Source organism: Populus euphratica, unplaced genomic scaffold, assembly GCF_000495115.2.
Source record: "Populus euphratica unplaced genomic scaffold, PopEup_1.0 scaffold38.1, whole genome shotgun sequence".
NCBI classification, from domain to species: Eukaryota; Viridiplantae; Streptophyta; class Magnoliopsida; order Malpighiales; family Salicaceae; genus Populus; species Populus euphratica.
Genome location: NW_011499911.1, coordinates 298,763 through 326,762, shown reverse-complemented (window position 1 = coordinate 326,762; position 28,000 = coordinate 298,763). Strand labels below are relative to the sequence as shown.

General features: G+C 33.6%; 5 protein-coding genes across 9 annotated transcripts; 3 read left to right on the top strand and 2 right to left on the bottom strand.

Annotated features, from left to right (window-relative positions):
• Positions 1-3: 3 nt before the first annotated feature.
• On the top strand, positions 4-4,529 carry LOC105133956 (uncharacterized). 5 transcript variants are annotated; one of them, XR_843907.1, is made up of 6 exons: positions 4-299; positions 379-396; positions 632-671; positions 1,255-1,385; positions 2,505-2,617; positions 3,515-4,529. XR_843907.1 is itself a non-coding variant. In XM_011038132.1 (4 exons), exons 1-4 carry the CDS (start codon positions 132-134, stop codon positions 1,462-1,464), a joined length of 369 nt encoding a protein of 122 aa, XP_011036434.1. In that variant the 5' UTR covers positions 4-131; the 3' UTR covers positions 1,465-1,995. The 5 variants fall into 5 exon arrangements, 2 of the variants coding, with proteins under 2 accessions (XP_011036434.1, XP_011036435.1); XR_843905.1 differs by having other exon boundaries at positions 2,505-4,529; XR_843906.1 differs by having other exon boundaries at positions 2,500-4,529.
• A 365-nt stretch (positions 4,530-4,894) lies between these two features.
• On the top strand, positions 4,895-9,093 carry LOC105133955 (mitochondrial ubiquitin ligase activator of NFKB 1-like). The gene is made up of 6 exons (XM_011038131.1): positions 4,895-5,420; positions 5,818-5,919; positions 6,080-6,250; positions 6,422-6,543; positions 6,679-6,798; positions 8,480-9,093. Exons 1-6 carry the CDS (start codon positions 5,049-5,051, stop codon positions 8,766-8,768), a joined length of 1,176 nt encoding a protein of 391 aa, XP_011036433.1. The 5' UTR covers positions 4,895-5,048; the 3' UTR covers positions 8,769-9,093.
• Positions 9,094-9,785: 692 nt separating this feature from the next.
• LOC105133954 (nodulation-signaling pathway 1 protein-like) lies at positions 9,786-11,637 on the bottom strand. The gene has a single exon (XM_011038129.1). It carries the CDS (start codon positions 11,584-11,586, stop codon positions 9,910-9,912), a length of 1,677 nt encoding a protein of 558 aa, XP_011036431.1. The 5' UTR covers positions 11,587-11,637; the 3' UTR covers positions 9,786-9,909.
• A 6,381-nt stretch (positions 11,638-18,018) lies between these two features.
• LOC105133953 (auxin-binding protein ABP19a-like) lies at positions 18,019-19,018 on the bottom strand. Its single transcript, XM_011038128.1, has one exon. It carries the CDS (start codon positions 18,845-18,847, stop codon positions 18,215-18,217), a length of 633 nt encoding a protein of 210 aa, XP_011036430.1. The 5' UTR covers positions 18,848-19,018; the 3' UTR covers positions 18,019-18,214.
• A 6,655-nt stretch (positions 19,019-25,673) lies between these two features.
• On the top strand, positions 25,674-27,562 carry LOC105133952 (growth-regulating factor 5-like). The gene is made up of 4 exons (XM_011038127.1): positions 25,674-26,137; positions 26,233-26,701; positions 26,799-27,154; positions 27,263-27,562. The coding sequence occupies exons 1-4, from the start codon at positions 25,951-25,953 to the stop codon at positions 27,268-27,270; spliced, it is 1,020 nt and encodes a 339-aa protein (XP_011036429.1). The 5' UTR covers positions 25,674-25,950; the 3' UTR covers positions 27,271-27,562.
• The last annotated feature ends 438 nt before the right edge of the window (positions 27,563-28,000 follow it).

Below are 28,000 nucleotides of genomic sequence, written 5' to 3'. Positions count from 1 at the left end.
GGAATGAGAATTTGATGGGAAGAGGGGAAAGACGGGAGGTCAGTTCAGGAATCAAGGGATGGATAATGAGGAATGGAAAGAGATTGGATAAATGGGTGTTCGGGGAAAGGATAAGGTGAAGTTTGTTAAAAATGAAGAAAAAAGGCGAAGGAGACAAAGACAGTGAAAGGTTTGCTGGAAAGAAGGAAACTGAATTGAGAAATGAAGAGGTGAAGAGTAAGGAAAGGAAGGAGAATGGTTATCAATTAGAAGGGGATGGAGGCCTATCCAAGAATAGGCCGAGGAGAACTGATAAAAAGGCAAACTATGCTCAGATTACTGTTGCATTCTAACTCAATTTTTTGCTGTTACTTTAAGCAGTTTTGACCTTTTTTCCAGGGTCTATTGAGGGTCTTGGATCCTCTTTTATCCTCTGCTCATCTGTTCGAGGGTCTTGGATCTGTTGGGTATGCGACCAAAGTCCCACATTGGTTAGAAATGGGGAGGATCAAGGGTATATAAGGATGGACAAATATCTCCATTGAAATGAGGCCTTTTGGGTATAACCCAAGAGCAAATCCATGAGGGCTTAGGCCCAAAGTGGACAATATCATACCAATGTGGAGAAAGCTGGTGTCCGTAGTCCTTACAGGATCCTCTTTTATCCTCTGCTCATCTGTGTTGTCTACCAGGTTCGAATGATTATCTTTGCATGCTTCGCCTTCCAGTGTTTTTTTCTATTAGCGTTCTATGTTATTTGGGTGTTTGTTTCTTCCTGCCCTGCTTCTGGATTGTTTCTGCTGTTTTGCTTATTCTCTTCTTGTTTGTTGCTTTGCAAGGGGTTAATTTTTGTTTTCCCTGTTTGTTCAAGATTCTTGGTGGGTTTTCCCCCCATGCTCTGGCCTTTTTTTTTCCTGAACACCTTTGATTTTTAATTTTTTTCTCTCTTTATTCGATGTTGCTTTATCCTAGTCATTGGGTATTCCCATGCTATTTCTTTGTGGTCTGTTGTTTGGTTATTCAATGTTGTGGTGAAGCCTGCTCGTTTGTTAGGCTAGCCAGTAGTGTTTATGTCATTTTTTTTAGGAAGGAAATGCTCTGTGGGGTTTCGAGATCCTGTGATGGCATGATTTAGTGTTTGATGGGGGGGAGCTTCAATCTCTACCGTAGGACGTTCTTCGACGGTTCTTCTTTTGTATACATGATTCATTTGTGTTAGTATCTTGGGGTTTTACCTTTACCTGATGCATGGAGCTTTTTTGACTTGCTTTGTAGGTCTGATGTAGCGTCTTTGTTTTTGGAACCTGCTCAGGCCATTTTTTGAGAAAGGTTTCGTGTGCAGGGCTATGCTCTTTGCTTGGGCAGTGGAGGTTTTGGTCGATTTTTTTCCTCCCATGTTTAAAAAGGTGCAAAATCATCTCTTTCTCTTATTTGGGTATAACAATCATATTTGGACACGAGAGCTACTTTGTAACAGGCACATGACATTGTTAAACAAAGACCTGCTGCTATCTGCCGAAAAAAATTATAGAGCTAGCAAAAAGACTGGCTCTGGCAGGAAAAGTTTCTGTAAAGGCCATATAGTTCTATTGTTGGGCCAATTTGCTTTTGTAAAGATCATGCTGGGTATGGATTTGACCTTTGATTGTGGATTTGCTAAGATCCTCATATTACATGATGAAATCATTCAGTTTGTCTATTGGTCTCTCATGGAAAATATTCATCATTACAATTTTTTTCTTTACTTGATTTTGTTATTTTCATTGCCAAGCTTCTGGCACTCTTTTTTATGGTGATTTCCCCCTTGAACATATTTATTCATATACAATTAATAGTATAAACAGCTTCATCAATTTAGAATTGTTTATTCTTTAGTCTTTACTTCCAATTCTATACTTATGATAGCTTACAATGGCTTTGTCGCATTTGATTCTCATTATTCCTCTGGGTTTCATAACTATGTTAAATGATTTTTTTCACTTACAATAGCTTTGTCGGTTGCTGTTTTTTAGAAAATAACCGATTAATTAGTCAGTTTATTGTTGTTTTTTAGTACTGATTTTCTTACTAGCTTGTTAACTTGCACAATGTTTTTCAACAAATACAAGTGTATTTGACTAGATCTATACTCTTTTTTCCCCCTTTTCCGTCCAAGTTTTGTTTTTAGATGTGGTTACTTGGTGGATTGAAATACATGCGTAGGTTGTTGAAAAGGTCTTCCTTTATCCGTTAGCTAATGGTTTACCATGCTAAAAGAAGCTAGCTCTTTAGTACGTTAGCTAATGGTTTACCATTGCAGCACATGCTGGTAGTTCATCTTCTTCTTTGCACCCTACCATGCTAAAAGAAGCTAGCTCTTTAGATTCAAAGAGAAAGCTAGACTTTGCTATGGACCCATTCGATACAAGTCGTACATGGTTTCGCTTATTTGCAGACAACAACTGTTTGTCCTGTAATCTTTGCACTTTGATTTCTCTACCTAACACGTTTTGCCCAACAACAAACTTCTTCATGCTGAAGTCAAGGATGCTATTCAAACTCCAGTAGAGACTGAACAACTTACCTCTTCTCCTGAATCCCCTGATGAATCAAGGCTGGTCACCAAGAAACAAAAACATTCTGCAGCAGCTCTATAAAGGTTTTTCTATACACTTCGTCCTAGTTCTATCTAATTTTTCATCAAATAACTTTGTTTTTGTCATGGCTGCCCATGCACATACTCTTTTTTGTTGCCATTGATTCATTCCACTGTTGTTGTCATGACTGCTCATGCACATACTCTACTGAAATTGAGTCATTCCTATTTTGAAATGATGATTGCTATGATAATGATATGACCGCAGACATTACCACTCTTAGAAAAATACATAGCTATAGTTTCATAAACTTTTTTTTTCACCATCAACCAGTTAGGTATGCAATCATAAACAAGTTGCTGACCTTTCTTTCCTGTGAATTAGTCTCTGTAGTGTTCCTTTAGACAGAAACTAAAAACATCAACAGGGTTCCCCATGGATCCCCTCATCACTACATATATGATCCACCAAAAAATCAAATGACTATATTGACCTTGATGCTTCTTCCAGATGGCAACGATCCTCAAGTTGATGTTGATTTTAGGTTTGATGATGTATGTTTAAATTGATTAAATATCTGTCAGAAGGATAAAGAGAAAAAGAAAAAGAAAACTTGCCTTGATTTTCATTTTTGCCTACATGATGTCTGTTGAAATCATGATGATCATAAAAAGGACCCAGATTTAGATGGCATGATTTGGGAAAAAAATAAAAATGACTGAATATTCTGAACAGAAAATAAAAAACATAAGAATTGTTATATAATGAGGATAATAACAAATAGTTTAATGTTGTTGTTTGCCCTGGAAATAGCAGCATCATATAGAGTAAGCTTTATCCTGGTGAGAAAAAAGTGTCGGTAGTGCACTAAAAAAAACGTATCAGTTGCAGCAACAAATTAAATTGTATTCTTCGTTTTGTTCATGTAGACTAGACCCTTTTATTTTTCTTTGATGTAGACTCCAATAAAAAAGAGGTCTTCCTTGCTCTAAGAGCATCCTCATTGTTGTTCTCTGACTAAGTTCTTTAGCTATAATAGCTAGCAGAATACATGTTTTACCCGCAGCATTGATGCTCTCCAAAGGGCTCTTTACTTTGGCTTTGTCTACAGTACTTGCTCTCTGTAGCACTCTCTAGTTGTGGAGCTGCAGAGAGGGAATGAAGAAGTGATTCGCGGGTTTTGGCACCTCTCGCCTAGAATGTAACTTCTCAGCTTCTGATGCTAACAAAATCCCTTGAACCACAGATTTGAAAGCACGTGCAGCAGTTGAACCAACACAGACCAAGAACCCCAATAAATGAAACAAATGCTCACTATTACTGGCCACAACAATCCCAAAAACCACGGGCAAAGGTTATTAAGAAAGCGAGTTCTTTGTTGCAAGTTATCAAGACAGAAAAAATAGCAGTAAAAAATGGTGTGGTTGCCCCCAATAGCTTGATTAAAAGACACAGGCAAGTACCTTAATAAAGTATGTCAAGAACGTGGTAATTGCTGGTGGTTGACACGGTGGTGCCATCCATTTTTCTTGGGTTGCTGATTCTCCTTGGTGCCCATATTTGTGCCTCCACCATCCTCAATGATCTGGCTTGGTTGTTGGTATTGAATCCCAGACCCATCAACCAGAACATCACTGTTGAATCTTCTTAAGAGGTACAACTGTGCTGTTGCTATTTCTAGCCAATACTTACTTCACAAAGAGATCAAATATTCTTCAACAGAGAAGAAGAAGACGAGGAAAAAGAAGAAGAGAGCATCGTTTTTCTTGAAGCAGACTGTGAAGTGAAAATAGGGATTTATCTGGCAAGGCATTAACAAGCGAAGGACAAGCATAAACATGAATTTTCATATTTTACATAATTTGAATATAAAAAAATAATAAAACAAATACTCTATATTTTAGAAAACATGAATGTAAAATAGTTTTTCAGCTAAAATCAAGCTAAAATACAAAGAGCATGGATGTTAATGCCCTTAGTTTAAAGAAATACTTATGGAAGGGAAAGAAATATATCTAATTCAACAATTTTTTTTTATAAAAAATAATTCAATAAGAAAACAAAATAAAAAATAAGAAAGAAATTGGAAAGAACCCGGTCTAACAAGAAAAATAAAGGAGTTTTTAGAAATAACATAAATTAAAAAATAAAAGTTTTTTTTTTTAAATAACATGTTTTAATGGGTATTTCCTAGTAACAACTCAAAAAATAAATATTATTTTGATTAATATTATTTAAAATATTAAATTATACCAGGGAACATTTTGTAATTGGAGTGGTTTATTTTATTTATTTATTTATTATTGCTAGGCTGCATTCGCAAAACTTTGCTGGGAGAGTGCTTTTTTTAAAATAATAATAATAATAATAACAATAACGACATTTCCACCTGCTCCCCATTCTCTGTGTGCCCCTCCCTCTGCCACCACCAGAACGACGAAGTGGAGAAACACGAACAACTAGGTACTAAACCCCATAAAAGAGAAGAAAAAAATGGCATCACGTGCCCATGAGCAAGCACTGGCCGCCATGCTATCCCATCTTGCTCTCTCCTTCGACGGAGCAATTCTTGGCGCGGCTCTTGCCTACGCCGCTGTACGTTCATTTCTCAATTTTACAGCAAACTCCAAATCCCTTGCCGAAATTCGCAAGGCGCCCACTCTCTCCGTCTCCGACCTCCGCTCTCTCCTTCAAAATCATGAGCAAGACCAACAGGACCAGGAGCAGAAGCTCGTGATTGTCAGAGGACAAGTAGAGGCTAAGTCAGCCGTTGATGGGTCCGGGAAGAAGAGCTCGAGGGACTCTAATGTTTTGCTTTCTCACGAGTCTGGTGACGAGGCTGTTATTGTACAAAGAACTCAAACTGTACGTATTCTTTTATTTATTTAATGTTTTATGGTTATTTTTTGCAACCCAGAATTTGTAGTCTGCCGTGGGTTTTATTTTTTTCTTTAGAGGGAAAAAATAAAAATAAAAGAAAGAAATTTTGAGGCGTAAATTTAACGTTTGACAGATTCTGTGTATATCAGGGAGGTCTAGATTGTTATTGAGTCATTAGTAGATTATTTGGTCATGATGGACAAAACATTTTGCATTTGTTTTAGGACCTTCTTCTTTTTTTGTGATTGTTTAGATTAACAGAAACTGATTTGCTGGAACTGGAAGCGAAAGCCTTGGATGGGAGTCTTGTTGATTGTTTCTTGATTATTTTCCAAGTTGAAAGAAAGGCTAATGTATTTGTTTTTGGTTTATGTTTGTCTAGTGTATATACAACGAATGGAAGGGCTTTTTTGGATGGACTTCCGACTTACGATCGATCTTTGGAAGATCTTTGAAAGAACAAGAAACAACCTTTTTAAGAACGGTGAATTGTTTGAACTTGTCAATTCTCTTTACTTGGTCATTTTATCGAGATTTTCGCTTCTCTTTGATTGTTCAGTGGGCTGAGTGTCTGTCAGGTGGGTTATTTGGTGTATTTGATGGGAAGGGAACACCTTATGTATTACTTTTTTTTTTTTCTATAGGTTCCTTTTACGCTTGTTGAAGGTGGTCAATGGCCACAATCTGATTATGTTATTGTGAACATGGATGGGTCAAGTCACCCCCTACCTCTTACGATGGTTTATCATCAGTTGCAACCCATTGTTGCTTCTCGTTATACATTCATTCAGGCGCTTTTTGGTCATGAATACCCTGTGAGTTCTAAAATTGTTAATTCTAGATGTGCTGCTTTATCTTTCCATCAAAGACTTTAATGCATCTTTTACCCACATTGCTTTTAGTTTTGCCTTATTTATGTAATTGCATTTCTTTGGTTTTTTGATGTCCTTGCTAGGTCTAATAGCATAATCTGTTTTGTTGTGAAGGTTGGGGTGCTTCATGAGGAGAAAATCCTTCCATTAGGGAAGTGTATCAGTGCTGTTGGCATATGCAATTCTAAAGATGGAATTCCAGAGATAAAATCTTGCAAAGAACTTCCGTATTTTCTGTAAGTGACTCAGTTTGGAACACAGCCTGTTGGGTTTTGTAGTTAGACATGCTAAACCTTAACAGTCGTGATCTACATCTTCCCCTTGCATAGGGGCATTGTCAATGAAACAACTTTTTTTCTGGGTTGTTGCAGGGCTGACATGACTAAAGATGAAATGGTGGCAGATCTTGCCTTCAAGGCGAAAATACTGCTATGGAGTGGTATTGTTCTTGGTTCACTTTCTATTGGAGTCCTTGGCTTTGCTGTCATGAGGTATAGTATTTTCTTCCAAAGAGTTCATCCTTGTTCATATATTTTCACTTGGATTTCTATTAGCCACTTGACAATAGGGAAAAAATCTGATGCTTATCCATTAGAGCTGAATTATGAAACCAAAGAAACAATCAATTAATTAACAGGAACAAAACCTGGTGGGGAAAGTACCGTAGCAATGAATACTTCTTTTCCCCACTTTGTCCCTGCAGAAAAGCCACTAACCTATAAATTGAGGTGAGGGGTAATTTGGTCTTTTATAGGGACACATTAGTTATTGGGACATTGATTAGGGGTAAAACTCACCTCTCTCTCTCTCTCTTTTATCAAGTTGATTTACGGAGAATTTGGTCTTTCATAAATATAAAATAATAATAAAAAAAAAGTGGTTGGCCAAAGAGAGTTATATTTCATATCCAATGTCGTCTTTATTTTTTTATTGCTATATTTTTCAATTTCATCCCTAATCCTTAGGTCTCATTTGATTTTTATAACAAATTTAGTTCTTATTTTTTTGATATTATTTAATCCTTTTACTAATTAAATTTTGTTTCAATTTCATTCTTCATCATTTGATTTATTTTTTTTATTTTCATATCGAATTGGACTCTCATTCTTTTTACTAATGTTTATTTAGTTTTGGAAATTTTTTTATTGCATTTTTTTTTTCAATTTCATCTCTTAACAATTTTTTTATTGAGCAACAGGTTTTGAAAGTTAACACAAATTGACTTTGATATTTTTTTTGTTCCTTTTATAATTTTCTTTTCTTCATTCAATATTTGATTTTTGTGGAATTGCTCTTCATGCTTCCCCCCCACTTTTCTCTCTATAGGATTATCCAAATCCTATGCCTATGGTTGTGGAGTTGGTGCATTAACTTGAGTTGGCTTAGAGTTTTTTTTTATTGCTTTTTAATTTGTTTATTTTTTCAGTTTCATGCCTTGACATTTTTTCATTGAGAATTTTGCTTTGTTGTTTTTTTGGGTTTGCTTTCTACGCGGTCAGTCCCTGACTCGTGACCACGCTCACGAGTTTTGAAGGGTAATACTAGTTTACTTTGATTTTTTCATCTTTAAATTTTATTTTTTTTCAGATTCATCCTTCAATATTTGTTTTTAGTTGTTATTCATGCTTTTTTTTTTTTTTGTTTTTTGCTTTTCTTTCTATGAGGTTATTCCAATCATGTGCTTCATGCTTTTTTTTTTTTGGTTTTTTGGTTTTTTTTCTATGAGGTTATTCCAATCATGTGCCCATGGTTTTTTTTAATTTCATCATTTAATATTGAGTTATTTTATAGTTGAGCTTTATGGTTTGATTCAGTTTGCTTTTGTTTGAGACTTTTTCTTACCTTTCATTCTCATAGATAATTGATTGGTTAAATAAAAAAAATATTATAAGAAACTTGGTTATTGAACACAACTTAGTACATAGTTTTTGTTATGAGATCAAATATCTTAATCTTAGTTATCTTCCAATCAAATATCGATTTAATTGGTTAGATAAGTATATATGCATTTTGATTTATGATTAAAAAACTTTTTTTAAATAAAAAATGCATTGAAAAACCTGCATATTCATTTTTTTCCTGAAAAATCGACCCATGGCGTAGTACGGGTACAAAACAAGTTTCTAGCTATCACATGTAGTTCTTCATAATCATTAAAAACAATGTCTTTAGGAACTGGAATAAATGGAAAGCGTGGAGGCAAAGACGCTCTCAGCAGCCAATCCACACTACCAGTGATGAAGATGTCTCTCAAATTGATGACAACGAGGATGCTGGAGATGTGCCTGAGGGGCAGTTGTGTGTGATCTGCTTGATGAGGAGAAGACGGTCTGCCTTCATTCCCTGTGGGCATCTTGCATGTTGTCATACCTGTGCCATATCAGTTGAAAGTGAGGTATCACCCAAATGCCCTCTCTGTAGGCAGGCAGTTCGAAATTCTATCAGGATATTTGAATGTTGAGGGACACAGAATTACTGTTTTTTAACAAAATGCTGTATTAGGGGTATATCAATGGTAGATAAGGTTAGCTCAATTAATTAGCATTTCACGGAATGGTGCGCTGTCTAATATTGCTTGCTTTTAAACACCCCAACAAGGCTGATAATATTACACGGGGAAAAACCCAAAATGACTTGTAAAAAAACAAAAAACCCTGAAGACCTACCATTTTATGCTGATGAGTTCTAATGACAATGGTGCGTGGTCTTAATGTGTTTGGAACAAGTCTTCTCTGTGTACTGCGAGGTGATTTAAATATGTTTGTCTTGCTGATTATAGTACAAGATGTAATGCTTTTTTGTTTTCTATACTGTTGTTTGTTGGGTTTGGGGGGGTCTTTTCCGTCTTCTCATCGAATTCTCATTGTTCTCAATTTGTCATCGGCAAGACATTCTTCTTTTTGTCTAGCCAAATGTTTCATCAATTCACCTTTTCTTTTTCTTTTTTTCTTTTTTTTTTTTGGGTGGGGGGGGTGAGTTTCTTTTTGTCTAGCCAAATGTTTCATCAACTCACCTTTTTTTTTTTTTTTTTTGGGTGGGGGGGGTGAGTTTGCTTTGCTGTTGCTCGTTGTCTAGCTGCAGAAATGGAAACAATCTTTAGAAACAACATATTTTCTGCTGTAGAACTGTTCTGTTGTGACTTGTGACCTGTTATTGTTTGCGTTGCCCAAACGCGCTCCCCTTGGAAAACAGTCGAGAACCAATTGACTGGTCCGTACTTCATTCTCCATCTATTATGGGAGGAAGGCCGAGATTGGATTGGAGGGGAATTTGTCAGTGTTTTTTACATGGTTACTGGATAAGAAAACAAGAAAGGAAGATGAGAAGTCTAAGAAGCATGGAATTATAATTTCAAATAGGTTCCATAATATCTGATTTTTAACTTCCATGGACATTTCATGTGCGTACTGGTTAAGTTGGCGTTGGTTTGCCCAGAAGAAGCAAATGGTTTCAGGCTTTTAGCTGCACTTATGTAACACAAAAACAAAGGACTGCACCACCAGCCTCTGACATATAGTTTTATTATATTCGTTAAATTTACATAATGAAAAAAAAAGGGAACATTTATATGAAGAAGACGAGCAAAAGTACTTGTAATGTTTCTAACTTTCACGTCCTTTCATATCCAATTTCCATAATGAACAAAAAGAAACAGGTTGTCCTTTCCACCATAGCCCCACGCACCCATCTTTCCCTTCCGTTCTCATCTCCCAGTTACTGTCATACTTCCTCAACAATGCACGAGCTCCGTCAATGGCATCTTCTCTAAACATCTCGCCTACAAATCCCACCCCTTTCATCCTCTCGCACCATTTATCTATCCCTTCATTCATTTCTCCACGATTTGTTAAGGCCTTTGACCCCTCTCCTTCCATCATCCGTCTTTCTTCACTCTCTCGCCCTTTGAAAGCTGAACTTGTTGAGTCCAAAAACCTCCATAAATACTCTACTCTCCGTGAGAATCCTGTTGCAAAATCCCCACAACTGTTGCAGCTACAATCCATATTGTTTTCGCTGAGTATCACGCCTTTGGGCTCCAACCTTCTCAGAACTCTCAAGAACTCAGTTCTTTCATCTGGTGTGTTGTGGTTTAAATGATGGAGTCTGAATTGCGCACAAACTATTAAGGCTTCTTCAGGTTTGGCGTCTATTATGCTTTCACTAAGTTTTTGTAATGGGTAGCCATCAAGTCGCTTGATTTCCAAATTGATGTTCATGAACTTAGCAAAACCAAGTAGTCTTGAGGGAAAATTGTCTCCTGGCGGACCTATTGAAAAGGGGGGCTCAGTGCTTTGATCATTTTCAGTGGTGGCAGTGATGACTGTGATGCGTACTAGAGGAGGAGGTCCTCCAGGCCGGCGAGTCAAGGCTTCAAGAAGTGTAGGCCACTGCACACCATGGGAGACCCCAATATCAAGAATATGAAGGATTCGCGTGGGATCTTGTTCTTGTCCAAGAACTTGAAGGATAGAGGCATTTGCAATGTTATTAGGGAAGGCAAACCAAGGACTCACCTCGTAGAATTTGAGTAAAGCTTTTTGAAAGAACTTTGGCTCAGTTGAAGCGAAAGTAACGGTTCCTATGGATGCCGAGGACAAAGTTGACGAGGATGATAGGTGATGTGTGAGCGCTCGAAGACCATGAGCTGCTAGCCGGTGGTTAGCATCGCCAGTTGGGGAGGCTAGCTCATGGAGCACATAGAGAAGGTGTTGCACGCGTGACAAGTTTCCAATAGTAATAGCAGCTGCACAGGGGTTAAGTAACTGTTCTGCCCATCTTCCTTCCTTCTTGTTACCGTTATTTGAGTTATTATCTGTGCTCTTGTTGGTCCTGTTCTTGTTTCCATTTGATTTTTTCACTGCCACCACTTCTCCAACTACTGCTTCACCATCTTGCTCTTCCTTGTTTACCCGATGATTCAGATTCCTTCTCTGATTATGATTCTGGGATGTTTTGGGAACTGGGTCTTCAGGATCTTTCCGTTTCTTGTTTGAAGTGGACGTTGGTGGATGATTAGATATGGTGGGATTATTCGGTGATATTAGGCTAGTTGTATTGATATTTGTGGTGGTGCTTGTGGTTGTGCTGCTGCTGAGACTGGTGTTGGTGTTGGCTAGATCCTGGCAAATCTCTTCTGCTTGCTCCCACCATTGATAGGGATTGATATCGGCTGCGTTGTAAGGATCATCCAAGAAAGATGGAAGGAATGACACTGAATCCTCTAGCCAATCCAATATGTGATCTGATGCCTGGTTTGGCTCTGATCCTTCAATGGTCATTTTCTGCTCGACACACAACGGAAAAGGTGTATGTTGGAGAGGACAGAGCTCGTAGACTTGATTTCTTCAACAATGTGCTTAAAATAATGCCATGCGATAGCACTATTTTTCGGAAGGAGACGGTAGGGAGCATAAACTATTACTGTTTGGTGCGCTGTTCATTTGGAGGATGTGATGTTTTATTTAAGGCTACAGCCTACAGGAGACAGAGATCGGAGAACGTAAACTCTTGTTTTGTTTTTGTTATTAACTTATTCTCTTGCCTTGTCATGGTTGTTGAGATCTATGCACCAATGAATTTGGAGAAGGAGCTTGGGGAATTGTGATTGGTGTTGACTCTTTGGGTCCTTAAGAGACGGCAAACTCTGTCTTCGCTAGTTTAAAATCTCGACTTTATGTTTGGTTCTGTTTTGTACCATTTTAGGCTTGGTTTTGTCGCTGGTTTGAAAAAGACCCATCTACTACAACCAAATTTCTAGTTCTATGCTACCAAATACGGATAACCCACTGTTGCTGCGAATTTGTTGAGAGCAATCTTGCTGTAGACTTAAGCCCAAAGTAGAATCAACCTCAACCAATTCAATTCTCAGTTTGACTCTTCCATTGCTGTTTTCAGGTAAAAATAGCATCTTACCCCTGCTGTCTGTAACCAGGTCCTTCCTTCTTACCTTTTCTTTTCGTTTTTTGACATTAAATCTGCGAGGCAGCTAAGAAAAATACTGTGGAAACAACTGCAAAATCTTGAAGCAGTTCACGAACAGAGAAATATAAAAGATTAGCACAATCAATCACACAAGAATACATTCAGAATTTACATAATTCGGATGTGGGACTTCCTTGTGATTAATTTGCATCTCTGTAAAAATATGACGTTCCAGAACCATGCTCTTTATGAGTTGCACTAATCAAGAATGCTCGAAAACTGTGCAGCCAATTTCTAGTTCATGGCTATAAACATAGTTAAAAGGTAGCGATGAGAACAAATCTTCAAAGATTTTGGAGTTCATCATCATGTGTGTACCCCATCATCCTACTCATAGAATATTAATTGTTAAGAATTTAAGTTTAACAGTGCTGCATAAGATAATCATCAGCATAGAGCTCAGGATTTTTGTTTTCTGCTATGTTAATTCTGCATTGGACATTACCTTCGCTGTTTCTTTTGTAAATTTTAGTAACCGTCTGGGAATACGGTTCAACTTATATTTTTAAAAATTTTAATTTTTTTTATTAAAATTTAATATAGTTTATATGTTTTAGATTGTTTTGATATGCCGATGTTAAAAATAATTTTTTAAAAATAAAAAAACATTATTAACATATATTTTCACACGAAAAATTATTTGAAAAGCAATCACTACCATATTATCAAATATACTCTTATTTACTTAAATAGAAGTATTTATAATCATTAATGATTATTTTTAAGTAGTGTCACGGTTCAAGTTTTTATATCAACCCTTGAAGTTTCTAAGCTTTGCTTTAATCTTTTTTTTTTTAATTTTTATTTGTTTTATTTTAATTAATTTCTAAAATTGAATTTTATTTTCAATCTCAACCTCATCTAAATGTTAACAATGTTATATTTGTTCTCCATTTTTTTTATTGTTTTTCTTCTTTCATTATTTTTTTATTTTATTTTTTTTATTTCAATCTCCTTTATTTTTTCTTATTTCAAATTTGATGCAATTTCTTTCCATTGCTATTTGTTTTTCTTAATTTGGTAATTTTTTTTATTTTGAGATTTTTTTTATTTTTTTATTCAATATTAAAAAAATTAACCTTTTTAATTGAATTAATGTTTTTTCTTTAAGGATTGTGGATTAGAAAAACTAATATAGGTTTTGAGGTTTTGTTTGAATCAATTATTACGGATTGAAATGCTAAGTCAATCACTTTGTCCTAAAAACCTTCAATTATTATGGATTAACAATTTTTTTTATTGGTCGACTTTACTAGTGTCTTTTTGCAACTTACTTGCAAGGTTAAATTATTTTAATATCATTAAAGGCAAAACAACACTTAGTTTGGGTCTAGGGTTTTTTTTAAAAAAAATTTAAAAAATTCAATTCTTCTATTGCTCTTAAAATCATAGTTTTAATGCTTGGCTTCACGGTTTTATTTATAATATTACATTGGTTTTTTTTGGCTTGATCAATTGGCCCGGAGATAATTTGGTTGTTTAATTAATATCATCATAATTTTTAAAAATTTATTTTTTATTTTATTATTTAATATTAGATTGATTGGAAACTTGACATCATTAATGATTTTTTTTCTTTTGTGTAATGTTATCACAATCTCTAACAAAATAAATTATCAAATATAAATCACAATGAATATTCTAAATTAAAATTAAAAATAATTATTTATTATCCATATTTTTTTAAACATCTATTTTTTTTTTTAATTTGACTCGCACTAGTGCACGGGCAATAAAATAATTACTGAACTAAAAACCAATGCAATTACAAATAAAAAAAATGAATAAATAGTTCTATACACAGTAACCAAAAGTGGGTTAATTAAATGATGGAGTGATTGAGAGCAAGTAAATGAAAATAAAAAAAATATTTCGATCATTGATTAATAGCATGCTTTAGATGAGACTAAGTCTGTTGTTGTGGGTTAAATCAAGATTGCATTAAAAAATTATAAGCATCACTATTTTTTTAACATGTGATAACATATTTCAAATGATGATTAAAAACTTACTCAATGCATTGAATAAAATTAATCAACGATCATATGTGTTAATAAATAAAAGTTGATGTGGCTTGTTGAGTAAATTGGTTGTTGTATTTAAATAGTGATTTTATTTTTCTCTCAGCTATATGTTAACGAGGTCTTAACTAACCTTAGGTTCGATTAAAGAGTTGAGATAAAATTTAAGAAATAAATAAATAATTATTGAAGAATGAAACTAAAAAAAAATATTACTTAAAAAAAACAAGGAAACACGGGTGAATCTTCTAAATAAAATTAATTATTTAAACTCATAATCTATAAAATTCTAGACCTGGGATCGATAAAAAAATTCAATTTTCAAACAATTTAATATTGGAAGATGAAATCATAAAAAAATTATAAATTAAATAAAAATTATCAAAGCAAAAATGAATTGTATAAAAAAAAGAAGGATCAAAGCACATGGAAAATATTTTGAAGGATGACATTGTAAAAAAAAAGTTAATTATAGAAATCATCCAAAACAAAACTTATAGCAATTAAAATATTGAGAACAAAATACGACTGATACAAATTAGAGGATTAAAATGAAGAATAAATAAATATTACATGATGAAACTGAAAAAAAATTAGCTTGAAAAAAAGAAGAAGTAAATTCATGTAAATCTCCTAAACTTGGGTTAATTCCCCAAACTCTCAACCATAAAATCCTAGATCTTGGTTTAATTAGGAAGCTTAATTTCCAACCAATTTAATATTAAAAGATTAAATCATCAAAAAAATTAAATTAAAAAAATATTCCAAAACAAATAGAATTGCAAGAAAATAATGAGGGTTAAATCACATAAGAGATTTAATTAAAGGAGGATGAGATTGTAAAAAAAAACCTTTAATTTAAAAAATTATCTAAAACAAATTAATAAAAATCAAAAGAATAAGAACCAAATTTTTATAAATAAAAAAATTAAAAGATGATGAAATTCAAAAAAATTATAATCCTATAAACCATTTTGAATTAAAAAAATAAAAATTAAATTAAAAAAAAACCAAATTGAAGAATTGGTTTAAAATTTTCAAGTGCCACGTGAGGAAAGCGAGGTGGAGAGGAAAAAAAAAAAAACAGTCCATTGATGTCAAACCAAAGCTCAAGACAACACACACGCTGCTGTAAAAAGGAGGGGACCACCAAGATAAACCTAACCATATTAAGAAAGATTGTCATTAACCATTGAAAGACTCTAGACACGCAAACTAAAGGCAGGAGAGTCCCTAACTCGTGTTATACATGCATTAACAATTTTTTTATATTTTTTATTTATTAAAAGATAAGATTGCCTCTTTACAAACGTAAATATAACAAACCAAAAAAAAAGTTAAAGGGAAAAAATAGTTCATGGTTGATGGTTTATTCTTTTTTGTTTTTCAAGAGTATAATTATCATTTTACTGTGCAAATAAAAATAAAAAACAAAAATAACCTTGATGGCAGCTTAATAATTTTTTTTTTTAAAAGATAATTCAATAATTACACTGTGCTAAAAATAGTGAAAAGAATTAGTTGTCATCAATTAATTTTATAATGATTAACGAACCATATGCAAAAGACCATCTTACCTCTAAATACAAGTTCATTGATTTTTTTTCTAGAAAAGAAAAAAATATTTTTACATTATAGCGATGAATAGTAAACCTAGTCTATGACCATAATGTTTTTGCCTTTCATTTTAGTTGTTTGTTATTTACTTTGAGTAAATTATAATGAAAATAAAAATAAATTTTCAACCTTAAGCTGACAACACTAAATTATAGAGAAATAGGTAGAGAAAACTCAAACATTTTCTAAAAATTCTGAAATTCAATAATGAGACAAAAAAAATTAGTTATTAATTATTTATATTTATATAAGGGTTAAAACTAAACTGAAAAAAAAGTATTAAAAGTAATTAAAATATAAAGTTAACTAGGAAAATAATTAAAATAGAAAAATAATAATAATCTTTTAGGTCTAATTTAATGGCTTTTTAGATCTTGACTATTTATAAAGAATTGACCCCTCTTATAGCAATGGGGTTATAAAATCATTTAATAAAATTTAAGTTTAATTTAACAGTTGAATTTAAAGTTATGGTTTTATATACAATTATATGTTTGACTGTCTTAGCTTCTTTAAAAAAAATTTCTTATTTATATAATTTGTAAATATATCCACAATGTTAAGTAATCTTCTCCAATTTGTTTTAGATAGAAGCCTTACGAGTATTTTGTTCATGAGATTCATTGAATTAACAATCAGTGCTTTATAAAAGCTAGCCCATTGCCCCCCCGGCCCAAATCACAATCACTCCTCAAGCTCAACAATTTACATATCTTATAGCATGCTTCTTGTTCACGTGCATATCATTTTCATGCCATAAATAGAATGGATAAGCTTATCACTGTCCAGGGAATAGTGGCCTCTCCCTGGTGGCATTATCTCCCATAAAAATACATGAATCCCAGTTGTCTTTTGAAAATTTTCATTTCCTGAAGAGCCTTGTTAGTTGATAGAATCAATTTTACAGTCCATATCAAAGGAATTTATGTGTGCAATGTATTATTAATGATATGGTTATATATATATATAAGTTCAAGTTCAAGTTCTCTCTTGTAAGAGTAATATGATACGAAAGAGGTTTTTCCACCATGTTTTCTTTTATAATTTCTCTTTTCTCTAGTTTTTTTTCTAATATGATATTAAAGCTACTTTGATCTAGTAGGGATTTTGAGGGATTAGAGCATGTGTTTAGTAAGAGAAAAATTCTAAGGTTAAATGGATGATCATGTGTCATCTAATAATAATAAAAAAGAGTAGAGATACAAGATGACCTAGCTTTACAAGATAACTGAGACCTTGTATTAAAAAAATGATAGAAGAAGCAAAGAGATGCTAAATGCAAGCAAACAAATCCTTAGACAAGATAAGGTGTGGTATAAAATAAATCACACAAAAGGGAGGTCTTCCTATCGAATAAGATAAAAAATGACCAAGGAGTCATGATAAGAAAAGGACAATGGCAAACTAATAAAGAATGGATCTAAACAAAATGACCACTTGAAAAACAAGATGTTTGATAATCTAGCAAGAGACATGTGATAATAGTCATAAAAGAAAAAAAATGCAGCGTCATGTTAAAACATATGCAATTATTGAAGAAAAACATACTGAAGAGATTGTAATAAGATGTCATTAGCTAGTCATGATGGAAAAGAGTGATTAAGACTGAGATATAAGATAGAGTTTCTCGAAACAAAGATGGAAGAACTAGAAAATAGTGGCAGTAATTGATTATTGTTCTAAAAGAAATAAAAGAAGAAATAAAAGTTTTCATCATATATATAAGATGAGAAAGGTGATATATTGTAATATGATCCTCCAATATATGTTCAAAACTCAAGGATCAAAAGATTTTCAAAATTAAGGGAAAGTATTGGAATTGGTTTTGAAGTCTATATATGTTAATGATGTGGTTATTCTATGAGTCTTGGATTATATGTGTAGAGAGTATGATAATCTAATTGCAGGTCTCATGGGCTTCCTCTCCCGACAGAATAATGTAGTATAAATAAGAGTTGTCTTTTCTTACCTTCTTCCACCATGCTTCCTTTTGGAAATTTTTTTCATTTCCTGAAGAACCTAAAAATATGTAGAAACCTGCAGCATTATTTTCTTTTTGTTCTTTGGAAGGAACATGTGTTGATTGTACTATTTATGTGAAACTGAAACTAGATTCTTGTGCTCTAAATTTGGCGACCAGAAACAATACATTGGAGCTTTTACACTCGAGATCATAACAAAAATCCATAAAACTGATGGGAAAACAATTGATGAGAACACAACCCACATAAGTCTAATCAAAACACATGAAGAAATGGATTCTTAGCAAGAAACAACATTAGCAATCCTAGCCAGTTCCACCAAGAACTTTCTTGAGCTTTTTAACTTGAGCATCATCAAGAAAAGTTGATTTCTCCAGCAGTTCTGAGGACAAGTCGTTGGCAAAGAACGCAAAATCAGTGATTTGGAGGCCAGGATCTGGGTCACTAAAGCTAACAACAGCGATTGAATTTATCCCAGCAGCATTGATTTGAAAGTGAAGCAACCCTCGTGGAAACACCATGACATCACCCTTCTTAAGGGTCTTCACGTAAACAGTGTTGGCCGAGCTGGAAATGAATCCAGCGGTGATCTTACCTTGCACCACGAATAAGATTTCGGATGCACCCGGGTGAGTGTGCATCGGGATCACACCAGCTGGTGCTAGGTCTAGTCGAGCGATGGATAGACCGAGCCCATTTACACCAGGAAATTGCTGTACAAAAGCTGGGGTGACAGCAGCACTGATGATATTGGTAGTGTTACCAGCAACGCCAAGGCCAGTAAACACAAAATCATCGACTGTGACATTCGAGGGCATTCTGCAGGCGTACCCCGCAGGTGTTCCTGCACCCTTGAGTTTTGCAACACAGAAATCAGCTGCATGAGAGGAGGAAGAAAACAGGAGAGCAAAGAGAACGGCAAAGTGAAGCATTTTCATCGGGATTCTATTGGTTGCTGGGTTTTGAGTGTGTCTTCTTGATAAGTTTTGTTTGGTTTATATAGAACTTGTACACAACTGGCAATTGGGGTATGGTGGAAAATTGGAAATTGGATGAGCACTATAAACCACAACTCTTGTCCTCCGATTCTCCCTCTCGTGATTACGCAAAACAACAAGGAGCCTCTTTTTGTTAATAACAGTCTTCAAATAAATTTAAAAGGAGCAATCTTTTTGTTCTCAAGTGGCTATTCAAACAATGTCAGGCATGAGTAATGAAGCATTTGGCAGAACTTGATAGAGATCATACTCTCAGCAAAAAGACATGCATTACATGAATTGCTAAAAATCAATAGCATTTGTCAAGCTAAATTTATACTATGATACAGCCATTATTATTACACTTCAATTATATATGTATAGCGTTATGATACAGCCATTCTTTGGTAGATTATAGTTAGTTTGGAGTTGAGAATCCCCCTTGCTGATTTGCCAAAAAAATCCAGCTTCTGACAGAAGTGCATTGGTAGAAAGGAAGATATGATTAGGAAATCATCCAATTTTGTGGTCCAGCAGCATCACATGGGAAGGAAAAGAGAGGATTCTAACAAGACAATATGACAGCTATAATCCCATATGGTATCAATTGAATGGTAGCCAATGAAATACTGAGTGGCTAGAAGAAATCCCCTCCTGCTAAGTCTTCTATCCACCTAGGAAAGTGGAAGACAGAACTCAGTATAGGTAAAATGAGCTTCTGATCTACCATCTTCATGGTGAATTTACATTGCTAGGATATAGAGTACAATTACGTATAGTTAATATGAGATTGAAAATTATTCTTAATTTTAAGAATTACTGTCTGTAGATGACGCATTCGACAGGGAAATTGAGGGTGTTCATGGTAGGAGCTGCCAATATCAGCCTGCAGCAGCGCTGCTAGTCTGCACATCTATTAACAATTTAATATACCAATGTCTTGCACCAAAAAGAAAGAAGGAGAGCGAGTTAAAGAAATGCATCGTGATTAGTTTCCGGCAAGTTCTCTTCGGTCTTCATTCTTCTGTCTTCTTTTTTTCCTCTTTGTTTTTATTAACAAAGGAAAGGTGGTTCCATTGAGAAAAAGGGGCTGTACAGGTCCAATACAAAGAACAGATACAACCTACAATACCTAGCCCAAAGAGCACGTCAACTCAGAGATAAGCAAAATCAAGGTCTTGGAGGCCCGGACAAACCACATGTCGTCGTTTGCTGACTCGCATGCCGGTGGCGCACGTGCATAGAACTGCACCGGAACTTCCAGGAACCTTCATGCTAATTCCTTGTTTTTGCGTTTTAGAGTTTTTGAAAAAAAAAATATTTTTATGTTTTTAAATTATTTTAAGTTATTAAAAAACAATAATTATCATACTCTTATGCACCTCTACCTAAATATTTGACTTGGTCACTTTTATTGCATTTACTTCAAATATTTAGATTTGGAGGGCACTAGAATTATTTTTTTGGGTAGTTTATTATTTAGAGATAATAAATAAAATACAAATATATTATCAAATCCAATTCAAATATATGTATATATATATAATTTTATTATTTTAAATATATATACACACTTCAAATATATTTAATACTATTTTAGTTTTTGTTGAATAATAAATAATAAATGTTTATATGAATACCGAAATCCAATGAATAAAATATAAATATATAAATTATTTTCTAAATAAATAATTAACAATACATGAATATACATAAAAAAGAAAAAAACCCACTGTAGATCATCCCTCTTCATGATTGCTCCTCTCCTCGAGTACTTTGAATGATACATTTTTTTTCTTTTTTGAGTGACAATCTATTTATTAGCTGGCATTATGTCTGGACAATTAATTCATCAAAATATATTATACAATACATCTCTGGATATACAAATTGCAAAGTGACCCATGAGCGCCCTTCAAGTGCCTACGAAACAAATATTAGCCCTTGGGGATTGTTTTAGGTCATTCCAGTTTGGAGCCTGCCTAGGGTTCTAATAGATTAACGGCAAACCTGTAATTCACTTTCTTTCCCTTTGTTAACAGTAAGTTTTTCTGGGGTTATGATCTGATTCGAGATCCAACGAAAAACTGTAAAAAGAAGATTTTCGGACCCAAAAATTTTAATTATGCAAAAACCAGTACAAAATATTCCGGTCATTAAATGAAAAGGAATTAAAACTCACAGCAAAGTAATCGTATAACCTTTGGATGGCAAAGACGTCTTTATTAATTAGGTAACATTCGGGGCTCTGTATTCCCCCAGATTGGCCAGGAAACTTGACTTGGACTTGATATTCAGTGATCTGGAGCCTGAATTCGATACTGCCCTAGATTAAATAAAAAAAAATTATATTATAGTATAATTATATTTTGTTATCTAGTTTTACGTTATGAATTATAATTTTTAATTTTATCATTGGATTGGAATGAAGTTTTATAATGAGTTTTTAGATATATTAATTTAAAATTTCAAATTAATCCAAGTTTAAAAATACATCCTAGTATAGGATAAAAAGTACTTTTGATTTGTGAATTTTTTATTTGAAAATAATTCTTTTACTAATGATACAATGATATTCAACAAATTATTTTTTGAATTTGTTTAGTTCCGGAATGATCTTTAATGAATAGGAACATAATTTTTGAGTATAACAATGATTTTTTTTTAATGTTTCAAAATATTTTTCTTATAAAGTTTTTATTTATTTATTGTAGTCACACAAGGAACAAAGAGCTAGTGTTATTAACGGTAGAATGTTATAGGAGCTTTCATTTTTTATAAAGAAACTAAATATACCAGCTATTACAAAGATTTTCATATTTATTTAGAAGAATTAAAGTTAGTTTTGTGTTGATTTTTTCTATTGCATAATTTTACACTAACAAGCACAATATTTGATTCGACCGTTGGATCAGACTGAAATTTTATTAGAAATTTCTAGATGTAGTCTTGTTTTATATTGAGTTAAAATTTCATATCAATATAACATTGATAAAGTCTTGCAATAAGGTTTAAAATTTACTATGCAGGGATTACATTATTTTTCTAGTTGATTTAAATTTTTTTTATTTAAATCAATACTCTTTTACTATTTATCTAGAATTATTTAGAATGTTTTTACCTAGTATAAATATGATTATTGAGCTTGCACTTAAATCTATTTTACAGTCTTGGATTATTGAATAAAATTGATATTTTGCTTGGAGTAACATGTTTTGATTTTGTGTCATTCTTTCGTATACCTTTTGTTCATTATGCATTAGTCATTGAGTGGGAGTTCATATTCCAATAATATTTCTGTCTCGGTTTAAGGTAATTGTTATGTCACACTCTTTTTATCAAATTTGATTTTTAACTTTTAGAATTGTATCATTCTTGCTTATGGGTTTCTAATTCATATTAATTGGTATTAGAGCTATCCTCTGACAATTAGGTTATATCATTTATTTCTTTGTGTTTTGTTTTAATTTCATTTCAAACATTTTAGTTTCTCTTTCTTTGCTTTCAACTCAAGTTTCTTAGTGCCAAACACTTATGGTCCGAGTTTTTCTCTTTCTACTTTTCGGTTTGTGTTATTGAGTCTTTCGATAAAAAAATAGCCAATTTATTTATTTATGTCTAGTATATTTTTTAGATTAGAAAAACAAAGAAACAATTAGATCGCAATTCGAGTTTATAGAGGTTGATTCATTTGAATAACATAACAAGGTAGATTAAAGTTTTCAGGTTTGATTTTATTAAAATTAGTTGGTTATCTATTGTTTTAGATTTGAAATTTTAGGATAGGATTCCTATTCTATAGTGTTTTTATACCATATCTTACTTATTTTCTATCTTATTTTCTTATTTGTGTCGTTTATTTACAAAGAGAGAGTTTGATTAGTTAAAGGAACTAATTTATGAATGACAAGCTTTAGAGATGGAGGAGTAACTATGTTGAAAGGATGAAAAAAAAAAAAATTGTTACTTTCATACAAAATTATTGAAGGCAAGTGTTGGAAAGAAAAGAGTTTGGAAGACTTAAATAAGAGGCCTATAAACACATCTATTATACATATTGGTGATTCAAAGACAAATTATCCTAAAGACACAGATAAATTATATGATCTAAAAAAATGTTCAATAAGAAAATTTGAATTCTAACATAATTATGCATATTGTCTAGTTTTACACCATTAAAAATAATTCTATGTCCGATTGTTAAATTATATTGAAATTTGACTAGGAATTTTTAGATATATTGCTCTACATTATATTAAAACTAGTGTTTTGTTTAGAGTAACATGTTTTTATCTTTATTTAAACAAATAACAATTAAATTTATCAAAATATAATTAACTTTGTGATGTTATTTCTTATACTTCTCCTTTGTAATTTGTTAATTATTGGATAGGGGTTCATATGTCAATTGTTTTGGTATCTCAGTTTAACATGATTATTGTGTAATCTTATATTAAAACTAGTTTTTTTAAAAAACAATCTAGTTGACCAAATTAAAAATTTGAATTGACTCATTCAACTAGCATAACACGGTCAAAACGTAGTCATTATTTTTTTTAAAAAAATAATTTTTTATTTTTTAAAAAACTTTAAATTTGCACTTTTTTCACCACTAATTTAAAAAAAAAAAAAGAAGCAAATTTTCAATCTCATTTAGAAGATGCTTGGGAGTGAGATAGTAATTATTTTTTAAAATATTTTTTATTTGTAAATATATCAAAATAATTTTTTTATTTTTAAAAATTATTTTTAATATCATCACGTCAAAATAGTATGAATATATATATATATATATATATATAAAATTTAAAATAAAGAAAAAATAAAATAAAATTTATTTTTTAAAAATATTTTTAAAATAAAAAAATAACTAAAAAGATAAGAAATATACGTATAAAAACTCAGACAGATATGTTGAAGAAATTAAGAAAAGTAAGTATTTGTTTAGGAGGGGAATGGTCAAGCTATACTGGACATCTTTACGAATGAGCCTGATAAATGTTATCTTTGAAAGCAGATTTCAGCATTTCTAACATGTAGTTCTTCTTGCTGAGTTTTGGGCTTAACAGATAAAAAAAAAGGGTTTGTTTCATCTGTTTTGTTGTTATAAAGAAGATGAGAGATGGGATTTTGTTCGGGGGTTAGGGTTTTGGGAGGATTGATTAGGATTTTCTCAGAGGACGAATTAAGATTGCCATTTTTGCTGGAAATGAAATGTGAGGGAAGAGGTTTTTTTGGTTAGGTAGAATTAGCAGAAATGGATTTTGAAGTTTGGTGTGTAGTGCATTTTGTCCTGGTTTTGATGTGAATAGGGATTTTGTATGATCTTGTTCTGCTTGGTGGTAAGTAAATGGGCTAATAATAATTTAATTTTTTTTAAGAAAAATCAGAAATCCTATTGATATCTCACAAAATAATCAATAAATTAACTATTTGCCTGAATGGGCACCCATAAAAAACAGCATGATATAAGAAAGAAACAATGATATAAAATAAGATGGTCAAAGAGGAGCCAGATTATAATGGGGACTTTTCAAATGATAATACAGTAATCATAGAGGTGCGAAAGGAGTTTCAAGAAACAATACTGTTGTTTTCAGGGATGTGACAGAATCGTCAAGGCCTGGCTCCAGGTAAGAAAATATCCCAGGTGAGCACGAGACCTATATATGTGAAACTGCAAATTACTTGCTGGCAACCCCACAAATAATGGTTCTTCACTGTTCATTGTGAAGGAGGGGTGAGTGGCTAATATGGAAAGAGATATATTCAAGAAAATCTAATTCTGGAAACTTTGGGTTAATGAATGAGAAAAGCTGAGTTAGTTGAGGCACAGTAATGGAGGGCAGGCATGTGTTTTGGGGCAGAGCAAAAGCACTGTGCAGAAGTGTAAACTGTCCCCACCTCTCCTCCCCCTCCTTTCCTCATAGTCAGGTGCACTTCCCTGCCACTTGCTGCCATTTTCCAACGGAGGAAGAAAAAGGTTCTTCAACCTGCTACCAAACAAGTTTATACCTCCCTCTAACCAGTAGTTTCTCCATTGCACTATTATGGCATCTTCACTGTTGTGCTTATCGAATTGCATCTTCCCCGCCCGTTGCCTCTTCCATGTTGCAACGCAAATAAATAATTTCATTTTATGGCTGACGATATGAAACATTTCTTGGTTCACCTGTCAACTAGTTGCAGAATTGCTCGACTTTTTATTGGGAGAAATGCTATGAAGAGACTGTATAGTTCTGACTGATACTATAGTATGAATGGTTTGTGCATAAACATGTAATTTATCAACAAAAACTTGAAATGGGAGAATCGATCACGCGCTCATATATACGAGAAATAATTTTTCAAGTGAACTGGTTAGTATATATATATACACTCTATGTCTTGCAACTAATTTTTACAATCATGTATGAACTCGACCCTTAATCCACTATCTTCAAGGTCTGTGTGTGAAAACTGAAAAAAAAAAAAAAAAGAAATGGTGACTAAAGTCAGGCCTTGGCTTCTTACATTCAAATCAACAGGTGTATATGTGACACAAGCATGGAGTCTAGTTGTCTTACAACAACATGGAAAAGATTAATGGATTATTTGCAGATTCACATAATATATAGACAAGGCACTCATTTCCATGTCAAAACCAAAGGTCTTGTAGGGCTAACCCAATTGTTCAATATTTAATTGTTTTCAGATTTTTATACTTTGTTTGTACATTTGTTTATGGATTTATGCAGTGATGTCAGAGACAAGGTTAACAGTAGCAGCAGCAGCAGAGGTGCAGTCATATTAGGAGAAGACTCATTAAGTACTAGAGGGAGGGAGGACGTTGCAGCAGTATTATATATCAGAGCCATTAGTTTTTATTCATGCAAAGAAGAAGATTCTGTTAGCAATGGACTATGGGATAATACATTTCAAAACTATCAGCCCCAACTAGAACAACTACTACAGCAACAAAAAAAAAAAAAAAAAACCCTTCTTTTGTCTCTGAAATCTCTCTATAATTGACAACTTGCTAATCCTTTTAATTGGTTCTTTTAGGCTTCTCTTGCTACTCAAATATGTTGAACACAACAAGTGCCAGAAATAGCCTTCTTTTTACTGCAACTCAATGGCATGAGCTTGAACACCAAGCTCTCATTTACAAATACATGGTCTCTGGTGTCCCTGTCCCGCCGGAACTCCTCTATTCTGTCAAAAGAAGCTTGGAATCTTCTTTGGCATCAAGACTCTTTCCTCATCAACCTAGTAAGCTGATCTGTGCTTATTTCTTTGAATGTTGTTTTCCTTTTAATAATAAAAAAAGGTGTTCAGAAGAAAGTTGGGAATGTGTGTTTTTGCAGCTGGGTGGGTTTGTTTTCAGGCGGGTGTTGGCAGAAAAGCAGACCCAGAGCCAGGAAGGTGCAGAAGAACGGATGGAAAGAAATGGAGGTGCTCAAAAGAAGTATACCCAGACTCCAAGTACTGTGAGCGGCACATGCACAGAGGCAGGAATCGTTCAAGAAAGCCTGTGGAACTTGCATCAACTACTACAACAGCAGCGGCTGCAGCAATTCCCTTAACATCAATCAACAGAAACCTCTATAACAACACTGTTTCGCCCTCCAGTTCCTCCTATTCTTTCTCTAACCTTCCTTCATCTATGGAATCTGAAATTTATGCCCATCAAGATTCTAGCCGCAGCACCTTCCTTTATCCTCATTCTTCATCTTCTGGTCCTCCAGCTGGTTCTTGTTTTTCACCTCAAAACAGCACCACTCATAACCTGTTTTTGGACTGTGGATCTTCTCCTCATGCTGATAAAGAGTATAGGTGTGTGTAAGTTATGAAAACAAATCCGTTGCTCATATATCTCGGTTCCTTTTGGTTTCATGGTTTAAATTTAATTTTCGTTACATTAATTACAAAGGTATTCTCATGGAATAAGGGAGTATGTGGACGAGAGAGCTTTCTTCCCAGATGCTTTAGGGAGTGCAAGAGGGGTACAAGATTCATACAATCAATTGACAATGAGTTCCTACAAAGGTTACTCGCAGTCACAGTTTCAAAGCTTTGCTAATACTTCTAAAGAAGAGCAGCAACAACCAGGGCACCATTGCTTTGTTTTGGGCACTGATATTATCAAGTCATCAGCTACAAGGTCAACCAAGTTGGAGAAAGAACCTGAAACCCAGATGCCATTGCACCATTTCTTTGGTGAGTGGGAACCGAGGGATGCAGACTCTGGGCTTGATCTTGCATCCAGTTCAAGACCTCACGACAATGGTAATTATAAAAAATAATCATCTCAATAATATTGTAAGCAAATATCTGTTATCCTTGCTTCTTGTACCCTTTTCTGTCCTCATGTAACAGGATACTCATGTTTCTCAGATGATTGAAGTCTTCAATAATGGATCTTTGTAATCTAGCCAAAACAGTACTTGCTAGTGGTCAATGACTTTCCTGCATCAGATGCCGAAATTATGGCCAGGGGAGTTCTTTTGACACTGAAGATGAAATAATGTAGGGCCACTAGAGGATTCCTGTCTTTCGCATCTTTGATCATTATTTTTCTCTTCCCCATCCAAGAAACATGTTTGGAATTTGTAGACTTGCTTGTTTGACTGGAAGCAAGTGTGTGCGCTTTAGGCTCCGCGGCAGTAGAGTTAGAAGCTAGCAATGATGTCTCTCTTTCGGCATTTGAATGCTCATTCTGGCCTACTCCCACATGTTCAAGAGAAATGAGTTGTCCATTTCCTACTACACCAACACTCCCTTGTTTAAGCTGGAAATCTATGAAGATAAAAAACCCTTTTAATCTGTGATCATCGGAGAGGACAGAAGACTTGAAATTGAATAATTATTGGATCCATTACATAAAGAAACATCCTTAAAATAATTTATGTAAATATATGCAACATCCACAGGATAATTATTGTCTCTTTTATTTTCTGAATTAAACAAGGGGAGCAAGCTTTCTATCAACTAAAGATTGAAAGCCATACCTCCAGTAAGACGGCTTTCACTTCCTATGCTTTTAGACAGAAATTAGATCCACCTGCTGAAGATTATTCTTCTTCTTCTTTTTTCATGAAGAATGCAACTCAATTTTCCGTTAAAACTTATTTT